Below are 24,244 nucleotides of genomic sequence, written 5' to 3'. Positions count from 1 at the left end.
CAAGGAGGAATACAACAAAGTACAAGGATTGAAGAACGCCAAGGAGATTTGGGACCTACTCAAGACGGCGCACGAGGGTGATGAACTCACCAAGATCACCAAGCGGGAAACAATCGAGGGGGAGCTCGGTCGCTTCCGTCTTCGCCAAGGGGAGGAGCCACAAGACATGTACAACCGGCTCAAGACCTTGGTGAACCAAGTGCGCAACCTCGGGAGCACAAAATGGGATGACCACGAAGTGGTTAAGGTTATTCTAAGAGCTCTTATTTTCCTTAACCCCACTCAAGTACAATTAATTCGTGGGAATCCTAGATATCCACTAATGACCCCCGAGGAAGTCATCGGGAATTTTGTGAGTTTTGAATGCATGATTAAGGGCTCCAAGAAGATCAACGAGCTTGACGAGCCTTCCACCTCCGAGGCGCAACCGGTGGCCTTCAAGGCAACGGAGGAGAAGAAGGAGGAGTCTACAAGTAGACAACCAATTGACGCCTCCAAGCTCGACAACGAGGAGATGGCCCTAATCATCAAAAGCTTTCGGCAAATTCTCAAGCAACGGAAGGGGAAGGACTACAAACCCCGTTCCAAGAAGGTTTGCTACAAGTGTGGTAAGCCCGGTCACTTTATTGCAAAATGTCCTATGTCTAGTGACAGTGACAGGGGCGACGACAAGAAGGGAAGAAGAAAGGAGAAGAAGAAGTATTACAAGAAGAAGGGCGGCGATGCCCATGTTTGTCGGGAGTGGGACTCCGACGAAAGCTCAAGCGACTCCTCCGACGACGAGGATGCCGCCAACATCGCCGTCACCAAAGGCCTTCTCTTCCCCAACGTCGGCCACAAGTGTCTCATGGCCAAGGACGGCAAAAAGAAGGTAAAATCAAGGTCCTCCACTAAATATGAAACATCTAGTGATGAGGATGATGATAAAAATGAGGAGGATAACTTGCGCATTCTTTTTGCTAACCTTAACATGGAACAAAAGGAAAAATTAAATGAACTAATTAGTGCCATCCATGAAAAGGATGATCTCTTGGACTCCCAAGAGGACTTCCTAATCAAGGAGAATAAGAAACATGTTAAGGTTAAAAATGCTTACGCTCTACAAGTTGAAAAATGTGAAAAACTGTCTAGTGAGCTAAGCACTTGCCGTGAGGTGATTGACAACCTTAGAAATGAAAATGCTACTTTAAATGCTAAGGTTGATTCACATGTTTGTAATGTTTCAATTACCAATCTTAGAGATGATAACGTTGACTTGCTTGCTAAGATTGATGAATTGAATGCATCTCTTGCTAGCCTTAGATTAGAGAATGAAAATTTAATTGCTAAGGCTAAAGATTTTAATGTTTGCAATGCTACTATTTCCGACCTTAGAACTAAGAATGAAATGTTGCATGCTAAGGTTGTAGAACTTAAATCTTGCAAACCCTCTACATCTAATGTTGAGCATGTTTCTATTTGCACTAGATGTAGAGATATTAATGTTGATGCTATCCATGATCACCTAGCCTTAATTAAAAAACAAAATGATCATATAGCTAAACTAGATGCTAAAATTGCCGAGCACAACTTAGAAAATGAGAAATTTAAATTTGCTCGTAGCATGCTTTATAATGGGAGACGCCCTGGCATCAAGGATGGCATTGGCTTCCAAAGGGGAGACAATGTCAAACTTAATGCCCCTCCTAAGAACTTGTCTAACTTTGTTAAGGGCAAAGCTCTCATGCCTCAGGATAACGAGGGTTACATTTTATACCCTGCAGGCTATCCTGAGAGCAAAATTAGGAAGATTCATTCTAGGAAGTCTCACTCTGGCCCTAACCATGCTTTCATGTATAAGGGTGAGACATCTAGTTCTAGGCAACCAACCCGTGCCAAGTTGCCTAAGAAGAAAATTCCTAATGCATCAAATGATCATGCCATTTCATTTAAAACTTTTGATGCATCTTATGTGCTTACTAGCAAATCCGGCAAAGTAGTTGCCAAATTTGTTGGGGGCAAACACAAGGGCTCCAAGACTTGTGTTTGGGTACCCAAAGTTCTTGTATCTAATGCCAAAGGACCCAAAACAGTTTGGGTACCTAAAGTCAAGAACTAAATTTGTTTTGTAGGTTTATGCATCCGGGGGCTCAAGTTGGATACTCGACAGCGGGTGCACAAACCATATGACAGGGGAGAAAAAGATGTTCTCCTCATATGAGAAAAACCAAGATCCCCAACGAGCTATCACATTCGGGGATGGAAATCAAGGTTTGGTCAAAGGTTTGGGTAAAATTGCTATATCACCTGACCATACTATTTCCAATGTTTTTCTTGTAGATTCTTTAGATTACAACTTGCTTTCTGTTTCCCAATTATGTCAAATGGGCTACAACTGTCTTTTTACTGATATAGGTGTCACTGTCTTTAGAAGAAGTGATGATTCAATAGCATTTAAGGGTGTGTTAGAGGGTCAGCTATACTTAGTAGATTTTGATAGAGCTGAGCTCGACACATGTTTAATTGCTAAGACTAACATGGGTTGGCTCTGGCACCGCCGACTAGCCCATGTTGGGATGAAGAATCTTCATAAGCTTCTAAAGGGAGAGCACATTTTAGGACTAACCAATGTTCATTTTGAGAAAGACAGGATTTGTAGCGCATGCCAAGCAGGGAAGCAAGTTGGCACTCATCATCCACACAAGAACATAATGACGACTGACAGGCCACTGGAGCTCCTACACATGGATCTATTCGGCCCGATCGCTTACATAAGCATCGGCGGGAGTAAGTACTGTCTAGTTATTGTGGATGATTATTCTCGCTTCACTTGGGTATTCTTTTTACAGGAAAAATCTCAAACCCAAGAGACTTTAAAAGGATTCTTGAGACGGGCTCAAAATGAGTTCGGCTTAAGGATCAAGAAAATAAGAAGCGACAACGGGACGGAGTTCAAGAACTCTCAAATTGAAAGCTTCCTTGAGGAGGAGGGCATCAAGCATGAGTTCTCTTCTCCCTACACGCCACAACAAAACGGTGTAGTGGAGAGGAAGAATCGAACTCTATTGGACATGGCAAGAACCATGCTTGATGAGTACAAGACACCGGACCGGTTTTGGGCCGAAGCGGTCAACACCGCCTGCTACGCCATCAACCGGTTATATCTTCACCGAATCCTCAAGAAGACATCATATGAACTCCTAACCGGTAAAAAGCCCAATATTTCATATTTTAGAGTTTTTGGTAGCAAATGCTTCATTCTTATTAAAAGAGGTAGAAAATCAAAATTTGCTCCTAAAACTGTAGAAGGCTTTTTACTTGGTTATGACTCAAACACAAGGGCATATAGGGTCTTTAACAAGTCCACTGGACTAGTTGAAGTCTCATGTGACGTTGTGTTTGATGAAACTAACGGCTCTCAAGTAGAGCAAGTTGATCATGATGAAGTAGGTGAAGAACAGGCTCCATGCATAGCGCTTAGGAACATGTCCATTGGGGATGTGTGTCCTAGGGAATCCGAAGAGCCTCCAAATGCACAAGATCAACCATCCTCCTCCACGCAAGCATCTCCACCAACTCAAAATGAGGATGAGGCTCAAGTTGATGAAGGGCAAAGTCAAGAAAATGAGCCACCTCAAGATGACGGCAATGATCAAGGGGGAGATGCAAATGATCAAGAAAAGGAGGATGAGGAAGAACCAAGACCGCCACACCCAAGAGTCCACCAAGCAATCCAACGAGATCACCCCGTCGACACCATCCTCGGCGACATTCATAAGGGGGTAACTACTCGATCTCGGGTTGCACATTTTTGTGAACATTACTCGTTTGTTTCCTCTATTGAGCCACACAGGGTAGAGGAAGCTCTCCAAGATTCGGATTGGGTGGTGGCGATGCAAGAGGAGCTCAACAATTTCACGAGGAACGAGGTATGGCATTTAGTTCCACGTCCTAACCAAAATGTTGTAGGAACCAAATGGGTCTTCCGCAACAAGCAAGATGAGCATGGTGTGGTGACAAGGAACAAAGCTCGACTCGTGGCCAAAGGGTATTCACAAGTCGAAGGTTTGGATTTTGGTGAAACCTATGCACCCGTAGCTAGGCTTGAGTCAATTCGCATATTATTGGCCTATGCTACTTACCATGGCTTTAAGCTCTATCAAATGGACGTGAAAAGTGCCTTCCTCAATGGACCAATCAAGGAAGAGGTCTATGTTGAGCAACCTCCCGGCTTTGAAGACAGTGAGTATCCTAACCATGTCTATAGGCTCTCTAAGGCGCTTTATGGGCTCAAGCAAGCCCCAAGAGCATGGTATGAATGCCTTAGAGATTTCCTTATTGCTAATGGCTTCAAAGTTGGCAAGGCCGATCCTACACTCTTTACTAAAACTCTTGAAAATGACTTGTTTGTATGCCAAATTTATGTTGATGATATTATATTTGGGTCTACTAACGAGTCTACATGTGAAGAGTTTAGTAGGATCATGACACAGAAATTCGAGATGTCAATGATGGGGGAGTTGAAGTATTTTCTAGGATTCCAAGTCAAGCAACTCCAAGAGGGCACCTTCATTAGCCAAACGAAGTACACTCAAGACATTCTTGCTAAGTTTGGGATGAAGGATGCCAAACCCATCAAGACACCCATGGGAACTAATGGGCATCTCGACCTCGACACGGGAGGTAAGTCCGTGGATTAAAAGGTATACCGGTCGATGATTGGTTCATTGCTTTATTTATGTGCATCTCGACCGGACATTATGCTTTCCGTTTGCATGTGTGCAAGATTCCAATCCGACCCTAAGGAATCCCACCTTACGGCCGTAAAACGAATCTTGAGATATTTGGCTTATACACCTAAGTTTGGGCTTTGGTACCCTCGGGGATCCACATTTGATTTAATTGGTTATTCGGATGCCGATTGGGCGGGGTGCAAAATCAATAGGAAGAGCACATCGGGGACTTGCCAGTTCTTGGGAAGATCCTTGGTGTCTTGGGCTTCAAAGAAGCAAAATTCGGTCGCTCTTTCCACCGCCGAAGCCGAGTACATTGCCGCAGGACATTGTTGCGCGCAATTGCTTTGGATGAGACAAACCCTGCGGGACTACGGTTACAAATTAACCAAAGTCCCTTTGCTATGTGATAATGAGAGTGCAATTAAAATGGCCGACAATCCCGTCGAGCATAGCCGCACTAAGCACATAGCCATTCGGTATCATTTTCTTAGGGATCACCAACAAAAGGGGGATATCGAGATTTCTTACATTAATACTAAAGATCAATTAGCCGATATCTTTACCAAGCCACTTGATGAACAATCTTTTACCAGACTTAGGCATGAGCTCAATATTCTTGATTCTAGAAATTTCTTTTGCTAGCTTGCACACATAGCTCATTTAAATACCTTTGATCATATCTCTTTTATATGCTATGACTAATATGTTTTCAAGTCGATTTCAAACCAAGTCATAGGTATATTGAAAGGGAATTGGAGTCTTCGGCGAAGACAAAGGCTTCCACTCCGTAACTCATGCTTCGCCATCACTCCGAGCAACTCTCTCTTCTTCAGGGGAGAAATGAGCATCAAGGAAAAGGACTTCATCCTTGGGGGAGAGAGTAAAAGCTCAAACGCAAAAGGACTTCGTCTTTGGTATAATCTTAACTCACTTATTTATGACCAAAGGGGAAGATTGCACACCGAGGGCTCTAATGACTCCGTTTTTGGCGATTTATGCCAAAAAGGGGGAGAAATGAGCCCAAAGCAAAAGGACCGCACCACCACCACCAAATTCAAAAACTTAGTGCTTTCCAAAAGTCTTTATCATTTGGTATCCTATTGTGTTCAAAAGGGGGAGAAAGTAGTATTTCAAAAATGGTATATCAAAACCCTCTTGAACACTAAGAGGTGGATCTCTTTTAGGGGGAGTTTTGTTTAGTCAAAGGAAAAGCATTTGAAACAGGGGGAGAAAAATTTCAAATCTTGAAAATGCTTTTGCAAACTCTTATTTATGTACCTTTGACTATTTGCAAAAGATCTTTTGAAATGGATTTACAAAAAGAATTTGCAAAAACAAAACATGTGGTGCAAACGTGGTCCAAAATGTTATATAAGAAAGAAACATTCCTTGCATATCTTGTAAGTAGTTACATTGGCTAAATTCCAAGCAACCTTTGCACTTATTTTGTGCAAACTAGTTCAATTATGCACTTCTATATTTGCTTTGGTTTGTGTTGGCATCAATCACCAAAAAGGGGGAGATTGAAAGGGAATTAGGCTTACACCTAGTTCCTATATAATTTTGGTGGTTGAATTGCCCAACACAAATCTTTGGACTAACTAGTTTGTTCTAGTGTCTAAGTTATACAGGTGTCAAAGGTTCACAACATAGCCAATAAAATGACCAAGTGTTGGGTTCAACAAAAGGGCAAAGAGCCAACCGTAGGCCCTCTGGTCTGGGCGCACCGGACTGTCCGGTGTGCCACCGGACAGTGTCCGGTGCACCACCGGACAGTGTCCGGTACACCAGGGGACTCCAGCTCGAACTCGCCACCTTCGGGAATTTCCAGGGGCTCTCGCGCTATAATTCACCGGACTGTCCGGTGTACACCGGACAGTGTCCGGTGCGCCATGGAGAAGCGGCCTCAGGAACTCTTCCGCTTCGGGAAAAGCCAACGGCTCGTCCGCTATAATTCACCGGACATGTCCGGTGTGCACCGGACTGTCCGGTGTGACTCCAGCGCAACGGCTATCCCGCGCCAACGGCTACCTGCAGAGGCATTAAATGCGCCGCAGCGCGCGCAGACGTCAGGTTTGCCCATACTGGCGCACCGGACAATGAACAGGAGCTGTCCGGTGCGCCACCGGACATCAAGGGTGGCCCACAAGTCAGAACTCCAACGGTCAGATTCCAACGGCACTGATGACGTGGCAGGGGCACCGGACATGTCCGGTGTGCACCGGACTGTCCGGTGCGCCATCGAGCAGACTGGCTCCCCAACGGCCACATTTGGTGGTTGGGGCTATAAATACCCCAACCACCCCACATTCATTGCCATCCAAGTTTTCCACTTCTCAACCACTTACAAGAGCTAGGCATTCAATTCTAGACACATTCAAAGAGATCAAATCCTCTCCAATTCCACACAAAACCCTAGTGACTAGAGAGAGTGATTTGCCGTGTTCTTTTGAGCTCTTGCGCTTGGATCGCATTCTTTCTTTCTCTTTTGCTCTTGTGATCAACACTCAATTGTAACCAAGGCAAGAGGCACCGATTGTGTGGTGGCCCTTGCGGGGAAGTTTTGTTCCCGGTTGATTGAGAAGAAGGAAAGCTCACTCGGTCCGAGGGACCGTTTGAGAGAGGGAAGGGTTGAAAGAGACCCGGCCTTTGTGGCCTCCTCAACGGGGAGTAGGTTTGCAAGAACCGAACCTCGGTAAAACAAATCCACGTGTCACTCTCCTTATTTGCTTGCGATTTGTTTTGCGCCCTCTCTTGCGGACTCATTTATTATTACTAACGCTAACCCCGGCTTGTAGTTGTGATTATTTTTGTAAATTTCAGTTTCGCCCTATTCACCCCCCCCCTCTAGGCGACTATCAGTACCAGTGATTTCAAGTCGTCCGACTAATCGCGATTAGTCGAGCTAGTCGGTTCTGTTAGCACGACTAGGGAGGCCGACCCGATTTGCTCGACTAATCGTCCGGTCTTCTGATTAGTCGTCGACTAAATGCGATTAGTCGTCCAATTTGGGTGGGGGCGATTAGTTGCCCTGGACTCCTAGTTTAGGTCAATAGTAAGTCTGTACTTGGCATTTATGTAGTAACTATTAACTCTGCATCATATGAATTAGTGAGTTAGTGACCACTGAGTAGTAACGGATGTTCAATTGTTCATGTTCTGAAACCTGCAATCTGAATTCTGTCTTCCAGTATTCATATTTGCTATGTTTGGTAATTGGTATTGCTTCCTATATGCTATATTGCTATATAATTGAGTTAGTGACTGATGTTCATGTTCTGAAATCTGAATTGTCCAGTTCCAGTATTCATATTTGTTATGTACTTATGTTTGGTGTTGCCTTCTATATGCTATATTGTTATATATATCAATATTATACACATAGGTCCTGCAAATATGCAGGAGCGCTGTAGGGACGACCAGGTCGACTAGGACCCGATTAGTCAACCTAGTCGTCGTCCTAATCGTGATTAGTCGCCTGGTCGCCCAGGTGTATCGACTAGCAAGTCGCGCAACTTGAAATCATTGAGGGGTACTCACCCACCGCATCATCATCCCTCCTTTATGCCAATACAGTCGACATCCCTCCTCTTCCCCAAACCTCAGTCTCGGCGACCTCTTCTGCACCGTGCGTGGCCCCGTCGTCTCTACCTGCTCCATGAGTGGCCCCATCGCCCTAGCCACCTTCAGTTCGCTGCGATGATCCCGCCCGCGCAGTCCACCGGTCCCCTCCTCTGACGCGTCACCTCGTGCCCCAACCCAATCTCGTGAGAGCCGTCGGTTCACCATCATGTCACCATCCATCATGACCCCCGCCACGTCCACCCGATGGTCACAAGCCAATCCGTCAGTGTTATCCAACATGTTGACCAGCTGGTGCTCATGATCACCACTACTACGGCTCCCTCGTCTGTACCCTCCTCCGTCTGTACCACGCTAACCGATCCCCACTAGCACCATGCTATGAAGGAGTATGCGGCCCTGCTGGCCAACCACACCTGGGACTTGGTGCAGTGTCCTCCTGACACCAACATGATCACCGGCAAGTGGATCTTTCGTCACAAGCTCAAGGCAGATGGTACTCTGGATCAGTACAGGGCCTATTGTGTCCTTCGAGGCTTCACTCAGCATCCGCTGCATCCCGGAGTGGACTACGATGAGACCTCAGCCCCGCCGTCAAGCCAGCCACTATTCGGACCGTCCTCTGCCTCGCCCTCTGGTCCACCAGCTAGACGTCAAGAATGCCTTCATTCATGACACTCTGGCCAAAACACTATACTACAGCCAACCCGCCAGCTTCGTCGACTCCACTCGCCGGGTATGGTGTGTAAACTTAAGCGCTCTTTGTATGGCCTCAAGCAGGCTCTGCGAGCCTGGTACAATCCCTTCGCCACCTAATTTGTCTCCCTCGGCTTCGTCAAGGCCAACTCTAACGTGTCCATGTTTATCCTTTGGTGCGGCGACGACACCGTCTACCTTCTCTACGTCGACAACGTTGTGCTCACAGCCTCCAGTGTCGTACTCCTTCACCGCAGGATCGCGGCCCTGCAACGCAAGTTAGCGATGAAGGACTTGGACCCTCTTCACCACTTTATCGAGGTCACCGTGGCGTGAAGCATGGCGCCTAGAGCCTCTTCCTTCACCAGCGCCACTACACCATCGACATTCTGGAGCAGGCTGGCATGTCTGACTACACCCTTGCTCTACGCCTGTTGACACTCAGGCTAAGGTCTCCGACGACAACGGTGCCCCGGTCAACGACATTGATGGCCTATCAAAGCCTCGCTAGGGCTCTCCAGTACCTCACCTTCACCGGCTCGACATCACCTACGCGGTCCAGCAGGTGCGCCTTCACATGCACACCCCGCGTGAGCCCCACCTCGTCGCTGCCAAGAAAATTCTTCGCTTCCTCCGCGGCACCTCGACTAAGGCCTTCTTTGTTCCTCTGCAACTTCTGAGCTGGTCGTCTACACCGATGTTGATTGGGTTGGCTGCCCCAACACACGCGATCCACCTCTGGCTACGCCATGTTCCTGGGTGCCAACCTCGTCTGCTTGTCCTCGAAGCAGCAGCATGTCGTCTCACGCTCCAGCGCTAAGGCCGAGTATCGCACTGTGGCCAATAGCGTTACCGAGGCATCCTGGCTCTGTTAGCTTCTCCATGACTTTCACAGCCCCTCGCGTGTGCCATCCTCGTCTACTGCAACAACGTCAGTATAGCCTACCTCTCCACCAATTTCGTGTAGCATCAGCACACGAAGCATGTCGCTGTCAGCAATGTATGTGTTCTCCGCGTCCCGACCACTTCGCAATTCGACAACATCTTCATCAAGGGGCTCCCTTCCAGGGGCGACACCACATACACTTTGCTGGTGCACTGGCACTAGGGTAAAATAATATTTTCCATTAGCTAAATATTTTTTGACCACGTATTTCTAAGATCTTGTGTATATTCTTTAATGTGTGCACCATGGTGAAAGTGACACTGTCTTCACCCCTGCTCCCTTCCATGGTATTCTCAGAGTTCCGATCCAGTCTCAACATCTGTATAGGATAGAGTTGCGACGGGAGGGGTAGCGTATTATGTATTTCTGTGTGATCCATACTTGTATATTAATATATCCCCAGCCCCCAATTAGGGTTAGGGTTTTACCCTCCAACATGACCAAGTCTATGGAAAAATTCAACATCTACAACGTCAAATTAGTTTCATTAAGTTAATGTACTTCTCTAAAAACTTGATCAAAGCTAGAAAAGTTTCACTTAGGACAAAAGTAGAGTGACTTATAATTTCGAATGGAGTTGTCTAAAATTACCACAGTTACTTCAATCAACGGGCTTGTTTAACTAGTGACTATGGTGACCAAAAAAGGGTTAAGTATGCCACATAACTTTCACCAGAGCTGCTATAAGATTTCCTGAAATGCTATCAATAATTCAACATGAGCATTTTCGATCAAATGTCGACTTGCTGCAATTGCTCTGAGTTAGATATCATGTCAGCCACCAAACTAAACAGTTGCTACAAACTTCAAGCTTTCAAATTGAGGTCTAACATTGAAATAATGCCACCTTGTCATAATTTTCGTTGTATAATACACCATGTCTTCAACAAACAAAGGGACCGCAAATTGGTTTCATTAGAACTGTCTCTAGCATAAGATCTTGGTTTCATTAGAACTGTCTCTAGCATAAGATCTTTGGTTCGGATAACATCTAGTTTCATGCACCCAAGAAAACTCACCCGTAAGATTAAGTTACTACACAAATTGTGATCTCATTAAAATCTCAGTTATGCAAGACAATAGGTACCACCAGGGTTTAGTATTTTTATCTTATTGGTATTACCACTAAGGTTTTGCACTTTAAGTCGACAACCAAACATGTTCCATTTGTGATATCCATGAAAGAGAAATTACCTTGAGTTGTTGTTCCGAACAGTTTTCGCATTCCCAAAGGCTTCAAGAACTGGATTAGACTGGATCCAAAAGATAAGTAAGTAGTGGAAACAATATCTACAAATGGAATTACTAGTTTACAAGACCTTCATATTGTCTTGACAAATGGATCATTTGCTTTCATCAGCAAGAGATGTTGAGACAATTTTTAACTTACTTCTAATACTTGCTGTTCAACTGTCCTCTCTCCTGTTCCAGATCGCCCACCCAGATATGCAAGATATCCCATCAACAACTTCGTAGTTTCAGTCTTACCAGCACCACTTTCACCACTGACCAAAATGGAGTTACTCTTTCCTTCATTTATCATTTGCCTGTTTCCTTATTCAAATGAACGCAAAATGGTACCATCAATATAGGGGCACCCCAACTTGGCAGTTGATCAGTACATTAAATGGTAGTAGTATAAACATTCACCTGTAAGAGACGTCAGCTATTGCAAATACATGAGGATCTAGGTCACCAAGATTTGCACCTTTGTATTTTTCCATAGTACGGGCATCAACCAGATTAGGTAGCCTTTGGAATGGATTTATTGCAATCAGAATGTTACCAGTATAGGTCTGGGAAGTCAAGAGAAGAGCATTAGAGAAAACTGACTCACATAATAGTTGTGCTTCCCATATAGGAATAAAGCATCACTCACATAAATGATATTTTTCGCATATCTGACAGCCAGGTTATCTAAAACACCAGGCTCATGCAAGTATGATAACCTTGTCATGTCATCCACCCCATCAGGCGGTGCTTCTGTGTCTTTAGGGTGGATATCCGATATATTTGCAATGACCTAATTACACAAGCAAATGCATAACCAGCTTCATGAGACAAAAGAAAAGAATTTCAGTATAGCAGCAATGGTATAAGGAAACTGGCATGTCATTGGTATCAATGTAGTATTAACTCATAAACTGAATACTAGTTCCATTTTAAATTGTAGGGCATACTAGAACTTTAAGAAGTCAAACATTCACATGTGTTTAGCAAGACATTGGTTTGTAATTGATGATATATTGTAAGAGATTAATAAACAAAATATACCTTGAAACACTTCTCAAATCCTAATATTCCTTGTAAAAAGAAATGGAGGGTGTAACACATTGAAATGCCCCAGTGTACATATGGTAGTGTTCTTATTCTCTTTTATGTTTTTTTTCTTAGCAATGAACTGAAGTTACTAAATTTTTTAACATGTCTCGCCCTGTCGCCCAGACAAAGACAATATATACAACAATAATCAGTGTTCACTGTTCTGGAAGAGGAGCCAAGGTATGCAGTGCAGTAGAGACTAACCGCTTTCAAGAATTTTGTTTACACCTAAGGATAGGTCACATGGATGTCTAACTGTGTGGGGTTTCTCATTCTACATAGGGAAAAAGAAGTTTCAATAATGACACATAAAAGAACAAAGTAGGTGGTGGGCAAGGATATGTTAGATATATAGGGGTCTCACTTGTATTTTAACCTTTTATAAGGGGCTTTCTATATATTTGTACTCTTCATGGCCGCGAGCATGGGCGCGCGCGGGCGAGTGGGCGTGTGGTTAGTTTTTCTTCCCCGTACGGGTGTTCCTTTCCTTTGTTTGTGAGGATCAAACGACCTTCCTCTTGCGCGAAAGGGCGGCTGCGCGATCTTCCACGAGCACGCCTCTAGCCTAATCTTCCTCTCTGCGCAGAGATGTAGAAAAATGGAACGCCTTGCTTGTATTGCATAGAGGAGGTTTACAATATATAGAGACACAGGAAACGCTAACCCTAATGGACCGGTAGCCCAACAGTGGTGCCAGCCCACCTACATATAGGAACACACACTCTAACATCCACCGGAATCGCAACGGGGGCACCGCACACGATAAGACTGAAGCGGAAGCCGAAGGTAGGAGCCAACGAGTTGAAATCCCCCCGCAGTCGCAGCGTCGTGAGGGTACGAATGTTGCGGCTGAAATAGAGACCGGTGTGCACTCCATGTAGATGATAGCCCCTGGATGCCAAGGTTCTATTATTCATCGAGCTTCTATTATTGATCACCAGACTACTGAGACTCCCATGAGCTTAATTTTCATCTTAGTGTCAATGATGGTGTCTCTTGATGACCCTACTCGTTATCGCCGTATTGGAGGGAGTCTTGTTTATCTCTATGTCACTCATCCTGACATTTCGTATGTTGCGCATATCTTGAGTCAGTTTGTTCCGGCTCTCACCCAGGTCCACCATTTGCCTTTGGAGATCCGTCCCCAGAAGATTAGAGAAATACCCATGTAACACCTCCTCCATCTGCTCGTGAGAGGATACCAACCGTTCACCATCCAACAGGTTAGAGATGAATTTCCTCTTACTTCGATAACGAGCTTGCATATGAAAGAAAGAAGTGTAGGCATCACCCTCCTTCAAATAATGGACCCGGGATCTCAACCGTGCATTAGTTCTTTCCAAATAAGCGAGAACCAGGCAGTGTTGTTTCAGTTTTCGCACTAACCAAGACTCTTCCCAAGATAACAATCTGCTGTCCTGAGCCATTTCCAGCCTATGCAAATCTCTCTAGCCAAACTCAACTAGGTTCTGATATTGCCGACCTTCTTGTGCCCCAAAGATTGCAACTTTCTGGCCAATCTTTTTAGCTTTAGGGACAGCCTTTCCAAAGGACACACAGCCTGAAGTGGCTGAGTCCAGGAAGCAGTCACTACCTCCAGAAAACCTGGCATCTTTTCCCAGAAGCATTCATAATGGAATATTGGAATGCTCATCATTTGGGGCTCAATGGACAAAGACCTGACAACCCTGCCCCCAACCCCATCACAGCTTCACCCCTCTTTTCTTCCTAAAAGGTGGGTGCAGCACAACCTAAATCGGAGAGGTATCAGTTAATGTTGTTCAAGACTTTATGTTGTTACGCAGCCGTAAGCAGGAATTGCTAGCTAGTTAGACAAAAAAAATAGTCAGAAGTATCGACAGTTTAGATTATTCATCAATATTTTCAAAAAATCACTGGCAATACATAGGGTGCTACTGGTTTTTTTTTCCAACATAGGTCACTACTATACAGTAAAGTACATTGTAAAAACTCTGGGCTAGAAACTAAATTCTGAAATTATGAAGAACTCAAAAGCAAACTAAATAGGGATGTGACAGAATTCAGCAGCAGGACAACACATACCGTCTTCCCCTTGGTTGTGCGAACATGGGCTTTTTTACCATCAATCCGGGATACCTCGCCATCAACCCAGGACAAATCTTTATCTTCCACCCATACATGAGAACCTATTACAATGTTTAACGTCGAAGCCTGCAAAATGTGAGCAGCAACAATTTAACATGTGAAATTGCATTTTAGGTGGATCAACAGATTAGTATACATGAGTATCAAATTATTGCACCTCAATGGACTGCAAAAGGTAAGTGGGTTTCACAGAGCACAACATGCATATCGACTACTCTTCAGGTTTCTTATATAATTGTCACATGTAATTGTATAGCTGATACAGCAATGTCCATTTCTATCCTGAAACTAAACCAGGAGCAAATTAGGGCCTTATACAGTTCATCCAATCCCCCAGAGTTAACGTTACTCCATTCAGCTCCTATATATACCCAGTAAGTTGAGCTAGTGACATAGCATGCTACTCCGTTCAAAACTCAATTATTCTGACATGATCCGAACTACCTGCACAAATGAGCTACTTGTGGTGGCTAGGTTCTGCTTTTGCACGGGAAACTAGAATTCAGCTTATCCAAGATATGTACCAGAGAAATCGAACCAGTTCGTGGCTTCAATAAATTGAATTGAAAGCTTCAAATTCCGAAAAAAGCCAACTCCAATCTCACTTCACTTTCCCCCAAACACGAGTTGCAAAACCACAGAATACTCCTCCAAGCCCAGCCAAAAACAGACGCCAACGGAAGAAGACAAACTCGCACTCAGACACATCAGCATCACAACAAACAAACAGAAACATGAGGGCCAGCGACGCACCATGTTTCATCTGCGGGCGATCGAGCCACCCCGCCCTGCCTCGAGGGACGGGCCCGGACGGGAGCTGCGAGGGGACCGAACGGGAGGAGTCGCGGCTCGATCGGCGGCGGCAGCGGCGGCGCCGACAAGCGATCTCCTCCCCTGGATCGCTCGCCGATCGCCTCTGCTGCAGCGCGATCCGCCACGGGTACGCGCACGCGTGGCGCGGAGACGCACGACGGTGGCAGCAGCAGCAGCGACGCGGATGCGGGTGGGCTGGTGGGGTGGTGGTGGAAGGCGACGCGACCGCGGACAGGGGAGAGAGAGAGAGAGAGAGAGAGAGAGAGGTGAGGGGTGCCACGGCCAGGCGAAGCCAGCCGGGCGCGACTGTCATGTAACGCAATTAGAAAAAAATGGGGAATAATCTGCGCCGCCCGCTCGCGCCAACGTGCGATCGGGTTCTCACCACGAGCGCACCAGCGCGGCGCGGAGATTTTCGCTAGTCGCTACTCCGTTTCTCTTTTATTATCGTATCTTAGTTTAAAAATAAAAACTAGCCGGTGATAAATATTTAAGAACTATTATGAAAAGACACACTATGGGTTTCATCAAAATGAAATAGAAGACGAGACAATTGTCAAAGAAAAAAGAATTGTGTCTCCTCGTCGTTAGAATAGAAAACTTTCATCAATTATCGTCATTAGCCTTCGTTAAGGACATTCAGTCTCTGTCCACGGAGAATACCACGATGTCATTACGTTGCCTCCTCGGCGTCGAGAGCGCGCTCCTTTTCCCTCGCACCCTCCACTTGCTGTTGAACCCTAGCTGCCGTGGTCTCCATGCCGGATCCCGCGCCCGAGCCTACCAGCGCCGACGCAGCAACCGAGCCTGTACCCACCGGCGTCGTCGTTGCTTCTCAGGGCTTCCAGGTAAACGGCGATGGCGACATGCTGGAGCCTACACCCGCCAATGGCGACGTACTGGACAACGTGCAGGCACCGGCAACACGGTCTTCCTTGGGCTTAGTACCTTTAAACAGCTTGCATTCAATGGTGGTGAGAATTTTTTTTTAGCTTGTGCCATTTTGTTCCATTTCGGCTTGTACTAGTTTGTTCCAAGTCCAGTTATTCAGGAATGCAGAGATGGACATAGTTCACAAGATTGTGTATTGATTTGTTATTGTAGGACATTGATTTAGTACAACCAACGCCACGAGTTGATTGGGACACCATGATTATCTCGGATGGGTGGGACAATGAAGGAAGGCATGAAGTGCCATGTGAAAATGAAATGTATTGCCAACTCGGATTGTTGAATGAGGACGAGGTTGAGAGAAATAGAAGGGAGGAAGCTTGTAGAGGTGGCTTTATCAGTGTTGAAGACAATGTGGAAATGACAATAGTGATCACATTGCAGACCAGCCTTGTGAAGACTATCTACCAGATGAGAGGAAGAGAGTGTATGATAAATTGAATCCTTCAATGAAGCCAGGCAGTTTGTTTCCTAATGTTAGGGAATTTATAATGCATGAGTTCGAGCTAGGAACTGAGATTACTCTACAACTAGATACATTGGTTACTGAAAAGGTGGTGACTACTAGGGGTGAAAACGGGTCGGGTATAACCGTCGGGTATCGGATACGGATAGTGCAAATACCCGTTTTTTCGGATACGGATTTGGGTATTTTTATATTCGGGATGGATACGGGTAATACCCGGATACTGCAGCTTCGGATTCGAGTCGGATACGGAACGAGTACTACCCGGTAAATACCCGGATATTCGGGTACCCGTTTTTTCTTTTTCTGCATAAAATAGTTATAAAATCATAACTTTTACATATAAAATCGGATGAAGATAAAGTTTATTTGAAAATTGTAGAGCTCGAAGAGATCTATAACTTTGTAGTACATCAATTTTTTGTTTAAACGCATCTTTAGGCCAAAATCATTGAAATAATGTCCAAATTTATATCAAATTAATATACTTTATCATTTTTATGTGGGGGGCTTAAGCTTATCTCCATGTGGAAAATTACGGTTATCTTTTTATAGATTATTTATTAGTATTGGTAACTTATTTGTAATTTTCGGTCGAGGCTACAATATTTTATGGATTTAATTGTATTTTGATGATTTTCTACGACAAGAAATTAATAATACATAAATAGCATCAAAAAAATGTGAACTTTTACGGAGGCACAACATATGTCGATATATAACCATAAAAAATGTTTGCATTATAAGATCTAAAAGATGCTCGTGTTTCTTCCATTCCACTTTCACTTATTTGTATGGGTTACATGTCAAATCACTGTAAGTATCCAAGTTTCAACATAATCAGTACTTTATTTTATCATTTTCATATGAGGACTTGAGTTATCTTTGTATAAAATGTTTATTAGTTTTATAACTTATTTGTAATTTTTGAGTGAAACTAGATTATTTTATGAATTTTTAATATTGTGGTGTTGGTTCTACAATGTCCATATGATTAGTTACTTTGAACTGCATGATACCAATTTTATCGGTTTCCTTTTCCTAAATTTGATCTATCATATACATGATTATGTGTTGCTTAATTTATGTGTTTGTTAGATGGTTGGGAAATTAATATCATCGGTACGAACTACCCGACAATTATCTGGTACCTACCCGAGTAGTATCTGTTATCCGATTCTTAGCTGCCCGGATTATTACCCGGCCTCGTCTTGTATCTGTTCCGAATCTTAACTACCCGTATCTGATCTCGTATCCGAGAGAAATATACATTAGAATAGGATACGAGATGACCCTATATCCAGTTGTATCCGTCCCGTTTTCATCCCTAGTGACTACCCTTGGAGGATATATGCAAGAGAGAAAAAGAAGGGTTGCCTACTATTGTGGTACATTACTTTGCTTTATGTTAATTTTTCTTTCATAATTTTGTGTTACTAGTATGGTTAATGTTGATGTATTGGTGTACATATTCGTGTAGGTGGTTGTATTGGATGATAAGCATACTTGCACTTCTAGTGGTCGAAGAAAGACTACCACACCTACTAGTGGTTGGGTTGCTTTCCACGCACTACCTCTTCTTATGAAGAAACCTCACATGGAAGCTAAAGAGCTACAAGTTACACTACAAGACACTCATAATGTGACAATATCACATGACGTTGTTTGGAAGGGAAAAGAGAAGGCTCTCAAGGACCTGTTTGGCTCTTGGGAAGAGAGTTTCCAGCTATGGTTCTCTTGGCGTGAGGCCATCCTAGCAAAATGTCCTGGTAGCGTTGGAGATTGATGTGATCCTAAAGGATGGAAAGTACTATTTTAGTCGGTTTTTGTGACATAGGCTCCTGCATCTCAGGGTTCCGTGAAGGATGCAGATCGTATCTTAGTGTTGACTCAACAACACTCAACGATCGATGGAACAACCGTCTAGCTTCAACCACTTGTGTTGATGGCCATAATTGGGTGTTTCCTATTGCATTTGATTTTTTTCCAATTTGAGACAGTTGACAATTGGAAGTGGTTTCTGACTTAGTTGAAGAAGGTTGTGGGTTATGTTGGGGGCCTTCGTCCTCCGAAGGTCCTCAAAAACGTGATTTAACAATATCTTCTAAGTGTGACATATGAACAGGTACCTTCGGACTCGGGTTAAAAGCATGTACGATGTAAAAAGCATGATCGTGACGAAGGTTGGAGTTGCTCCGAAGCTACGCGCAAGGGAGCTTCGGCTAAATAGCGAAAAAAAGGAACCGACTTTAAGGGGAAAAGGCTATCTAGTCCTCATAGATTTGTCTATAAATCAATAGTAAATATAAAGGGCATGAATGTAATTTCTCACAGACTGCGTCCTGTGCCTATAAATAGGTGAACAGTAACCCCGTACTGTTCACGCTGACTTGTATTCGCCTGTGCGTCACGCTTGTACTTTTACCTTCTATCAAGTCGAAGGTACATTTGTAATTCAATATTGTTTATGTCTTTCCAGGATAATATGATGAGAATGAATTAATAATGTTATATGATTATTTATGATGTCTCTTATATTTCATATGCTTCCTCTTTCATTAACATATATCACGTTTGTGAAGGCATGTTCTTCATAACCTTCGTCTGAAGATCATTATATCCTAAAGGAAATAATGCTTCGAAGGACGAAGGGCATTAACATTTAACATTTTGTGTTGCCTTGTTCTTAACTCATAGCATTTGAGAACAAGTCCCCAACATTGGCGCCCACCTCCGATGAACTCTTTCAACCACCTTCGGCAAGCACTGACCTTCGTCATGCCGCCAAAGAAAGCTTCAACGCCAGGGACTGCTGCATTGCAGCCACTGGACCCAAACCAGGAAACTCTTTCCCTCCGAGAAGCTCGAAGCCAGAAGAGGAAGGCCACCAGTCCAACACTCTAGGAGGAGGAATTGGACCAAGAGATCAGGGACATGGAAATCATCCATCAGCAAGTACAAAGGAAGAAGGAGAAGATGGTGCGGCTGGCTGATCTTCAAAGGAAGATCGACGAAGCTACTGAAGAAGTGCGCCATCTTGCTCAAGATGAACAAGACCGAAGGCCCGAACACAGGGAGCTTCGTCAAGAAGGCTTATTCAACGAAGATAGATGGTATGATGATTTTAATCATGATACCTTTACTTTTGATGATGCTTCTCCCTTGGCAGCAGAACTGCAGGCTACCCCATGGCCCCCGTCATACAAGCCACCTCAGCTTCCCATGTATGATGGGCAGTTGGACCCAAAGCAGTTTCCGATGAGCTACGAAGCAACTATATCTTCATATGGGGGCAATACTGTAGTTATGGCAAAGTCCTTCGTCATGGCAGTCCGGAATGTAGCCCAAACATGGTATTCTTCTCTTCGGCCAGGGACTATCACGTCGTGGCAGAAGCTTAAGGACATGCTGGTGACCAGTTTCCAAGGCTTTCAGACGAAGCCAGTCACAGCTCGGGCATGTTCCAATGCACGCAAGACCATGAGGAATATCTCCAGGCGTATGTCCGAAGGTTCCTGCAATTGAGGGCACAAGCGCCCACAGTGCCCAATGAAATTGTCATTGATGCCATGACTAAGGGCCTTCGGCTAGGACCTACGGCTCAGTACTTCACCAGGAAGCCCCCACAAACTCTAGAGAAGCTGCTTCAGAAGATGGACGAGTACATCCGGGCTTACAACGACTTCCGCCAAAGAAGGGAGGAAGCTTACAGATTCTCGAAAATGACCAGGGGCTTCGGAGGAAGAATCCACCCGAGGCATGTCAGGTCAATCCATAATTCCACTCGGAGTGACGACAAAGGAAGTCAGCCTCAGAGGTCGCAATACACCTCACAATCTTCGGGGCAACAGCAAAGCTCTTTCAGGCCACCAGCTCCAAGAGGCAGAGGCGCCAGGGGCTTCGGGGGAAGATTTGGGGATTAGCCTAGAAAGATATACTGTTATTCTATGGTGAGGACAAGGGCCATACTACAAGAATGTGCCAAATCACCATTCAGAAGCAAAAGGAGATAGCAGAAGCCGAAGCTCGGCAGAATCAGCCGAAGCAGGTCTTGCACACTGCTTCGTGTCATTCTCCCTACATACCAGAGTATGTGGGCAATCATCCTGCAGCTTCTGTTGCTTCGGCTAGCCATTCACAGGCTTCCTGGCCACAACTCCCACCCCCACCACCACTACAACCAACCTATTCCCGAAGCCAGTAGCTAGAAGGGCACCAGCACTCCCAGCAGCAACGGGAATTCAGGGAGGAATCCGAAGCTCGCACAGTCAACAGTACTGTGCCGGAATCAAAGCACATTTATTGAGAGATATCCTACCTCTGAAAAAAATTACATTCTATGTCATTTTGTTTTTCAATAAGGAACAAGTAATGTAAATTTAGTTTTAATTCCTTGTAATAGTTTCGTTTCTATTAAAATGAAATATATCTTCTTCACAGATTTACGAAGCTAAAAATTGTCGAAGCTCAAAAGTCGTTCCTAAGGGAATACAGAGCTAGATAAATACCGAAGCTATAAAAAAAGACGTTCCTAAGGGAGCGCAGCGTAAGTTTTGACGAAGCTACAAAAAAGTCGTTCCTAAAGGAGCGCAGTGTAAGTTTTCTGCTCAAAAGTCGTTCCAAAGGGAATGCAGAGCCAAATACCACTGAAATATAAGGCGAAGAAGTTCAAAAGACGTTCCTAAGGGAATTCAGAACTTACACCGAAAAGTCAACGGTGATACCGCCGAAATAGAAGGCGAAGAAGTTCAAAAGACGTTCCTAAGGGGATGCAGAACTTACACCGAAAAATAAGCGGTGAAGCCGAAAAATAAACGGCAAAGAGGTTCTGATTGTTCCTAAGGGGACGCAGAGATTGTATGTTCCAGTGTCGCCCTGCCGATCGTTGACGCTCGAACGTCGACCCCTCCCAAAGATCAGGCTTCTGCTGCGCAGCTCCCGACCGCGACCACCTCGACTTTGGCTACCTCGACATCTAGGGGCTATCGTCTTCTTGGAGCACAGACTGGTCTCTATTCCAGCCACAACATTGGCACCATCACGACACTGCTACTGCGGGGAGATTTCAACCCATCGGCTCCTACCTTCGGCCTCTACTCTAGTCTCATCGTGTGTGGTGCCCCCGTTGCGACTGCAGGGGGATGTTAGACTGTGTGTGTGTGAGTGTGTGTGGGCCGGCACCACTGTTGGGCTGCCGGCCCATTAGGGTTAGGGTTGATTCTCTATATATATGTACCCCACTCTATGCAATACAATCAGTCACTTTCATATTCTTACACCAACCCATATCCTCACAATGTTGTGCCATGCTAATAGCTTCACGGTTCTCCAAGTCCCGTCCTATGATTTTGAGGGGCCTAAGCGAACTCATAGCGATGGGCCCTCTAGACTATATAAAAAACTTTATGATATATATATGCATTAATTTTACTTGCAAAACAAAAACAAACACATTGATATATTAAATTTAACATGTCAAATAATTATTGAGGAATAAAATCGATCAAAAGAACAATATATTTGTATATTGAAGCTAATATGATTATCTTAATGAAGAATAGAACCCCATCACATTCATTGCTTCTCATGAAAACATACATTTTTTGCCATTTATTGATACAAAATCATTAAGATGGTACTGAAATCTGTACTATCCAAGATATAGTTGATCTTAGATAGTTCTTTAACAACTTCAATTTTGAGAAACTTCTTTCAGCCGAAGCTACAGTCACAAGTACAATTAAGAGAGTTCGACAAATAGCAATCTGCATCCATAACAAACTTCAAAATCTCAGGCACCGACATTGCAAACAGTAGAACACCTAGGTGCCTAGCGTCTGGTGCCTAGATCGGTGATCGTATATTCGCATGGTGGACTAGCGGCTGGGCTGTCTAGGTTGTGCTCTATGTGTTTCAACGTTTGTGTTGGGCCTTAAATGACCCTAGGGCCGCCCCTGGGTTCTCCCAATATTTAAATTCTTCAAAAACCATTTCCCACAAAATCTTCAACTCAAATTCATCATTATCATCATTGTAATCATCTTCGGTGCAGTCATCCAGAGTGTAACCATCTTTTGTGTAACCTACTACGGTGCGAGGATCTGTTGAATCGAAGTTCACCAAAGAAGTGCTTGTGTCTAAATCTTGTTGACAAACTAAAGCAGTTTTTCTCAAGCATTTCAAAGACATGGTCAAGATGATCCACAACATTTTTCGCCTTTGGACCATTCACTTTATCAGGCATGGAGCACAATCTTGACACACTTTGTAAGAGTGATTTCTAACGCCTCATCTATTGTATGACATACCACAGAGAATTCCTAATGTTCACATGAGTAGGGTAATCCACGCTATGTTGCAACAAAATGCAATGGCAATTATGTTATTTACTGGTCTACAATAAATGACAGCACATTGGATACCCATTCCTTTACTCCCACAAAAGCTAGAGAGGAGATCTATTTACCACAAGCTATTCAAGCAGTCCTAATGGAGATCTCGTCCTAATGCTACTGGATTGGATAAGGTTACTCTAGAATACCTGACATGGCGATGCATCGAGTCCTGTGACACCATGTGTGTTTACCTGGAATCCCTAAGCAGCAAGACCGGTGGGTGCACCCCCACCACAACGACGACGTCGACGGGTGCAGGCTCGATTGTTGCGTCGACGACGGTGAGGGCAAGCTCGGGCGCGGGATCCGGTATGGAGACGACAACAGCTAGGTTTCAACAGTGAGGGGAGGGCAGGAGGGGAAAGGAGCATGCTCTCGACGTCGAGGAGGCAACAGAATGATGTCGTAGTGTTTTCCATCCATGGACAAGGACTGGATGTCCTTAACGAAGGCTAATGGCGACAATTGATGGAAGTTTTTTATTCCGACGACGAGGAGACACAATTCCTTTCTCTTTTGACAATTGCCTCGCCTTCCCTTTCATTTTGATGAAACCCAGCGTGTGCCTTTCCATAATACCAAAAATCTCCGTGGCGCAGCTGCACGTACGCGACTCCTCCAAAAGCAAAGGGCACGGAGAAAGTTGGGGAATGGGGGTGGGGCTATGGGGGTGGCGATCCGGTAGAAACATGGAGGGGATCTAAGGTGAGTGCGACGATGATGGGGAAAAGGAAAAAAGGCAGTGATGGGTTTGGAACTGGGAGCGAGGGAATGTCGTGTTCTTAGATGATTTTTTAGTTAAAGATTAGTTGATTGCCCATGCGTCGCGATATTAACTTTCAAAAGTTTTTATTGTTCGAGAATTAATTTACATCTCAGTCCACCTTAGTATATATGAATTGAGGTGAAGTGAATACGATAGTGTCCAAATCTACACCTCATTCCACCACAAAACATGTAGATTAAGGTGTAAAGTGTGATAGAGTGGCCGATTGGACAGTGGGACAGCAGCGAGGTGGATGGACTAGTCGTGGTCACTGGGGCCAACTAGCTGACAGTTAGGCTGTGTGTCATCATTTTGGATGGGTCTATAGAAAAATTGTCTTTCCATAGAGAAAAATTAACTAATTGCCACTATTTAGACGCGAGTGGCAAATAATTTGTAGTGTCAGTTACTCTTGTATCAGTGACACATATTAAATGACTTCTACAATAAAGTGGCAAAAATCGA

The 24,244-nt window shown here is 44.5% G+C and overlaps 1 protein-coding gene across 12 annotated transcripts in view; it reads right to left on the bottom strand.

Moving 5' to 3' along the window:
* Positions 1-15,757, bottom strand: part of LOC100216838 (myosin-17) — a 64,889-nt gene extending 49,132 nt beyond the window's left edge. For 6 of the 12 annotated variants that reach the window (XR_002267797.3, XM_020549520.2, XM_020549523.2 and 3 more), the window contains exons 1-6: positions 15,142-15,616; positions 14,326-14,454; positions 11,819-11,962; positions 11,590-11,735; positions 11,330-11,486; positions 11,134-11,192 (exon numbers count right to left, since the gene is read on the bottom strand). Coding sequence is in view for 11 of the 12 variants with exons in the window: in XM_020549520.2 (XP_020405109.1) it covers positions 11,134-11,192; positions 11,330-11,486; positions 11,590-11,735; positions 11,819-11,962; positions 14,326-14,454; positions 15,142-15,144 (638 nt within the window). In the remaining variant the exon portion in view is untranslated. Of the gene's footprint in view, positions 1-11,133; positions 11,193-11,329; positions 11,494-11,589; positions 11,736-11,818; positions 11,991-14,325; positions 14,455-14,912; positions 15,036-15,141 lie in introns of those variants that run through there. The other 6 variants (XM_008676890.4, XM_035965689.1, XM_020549521.2 and 3 more) reach the window with 5 other exon arrangements.
* Positions 15,758-24,244: the final 8,487 nt, after the last annotated feature.

This window comes from Zea mays, chromosome 3, assembly GCF_902167145.1.
Source record: "Zea mays cultivar B73 chromosome 3, Zm-B73-REFERENCE-NAM-5.0, whole genome shotgun sequence".
Classification (NCBI taxonomy): domain Eukaryota; kingdom Viridiplantae; phylum Streptophyta; class Magnoliopsida; order Poales; family Poaceae; genus Zea; species Zea mays.
Note: the sequence above shows the minus strand (reverse complement) of the source record. Positions and strands in the feature narration are given on the sequence as shown.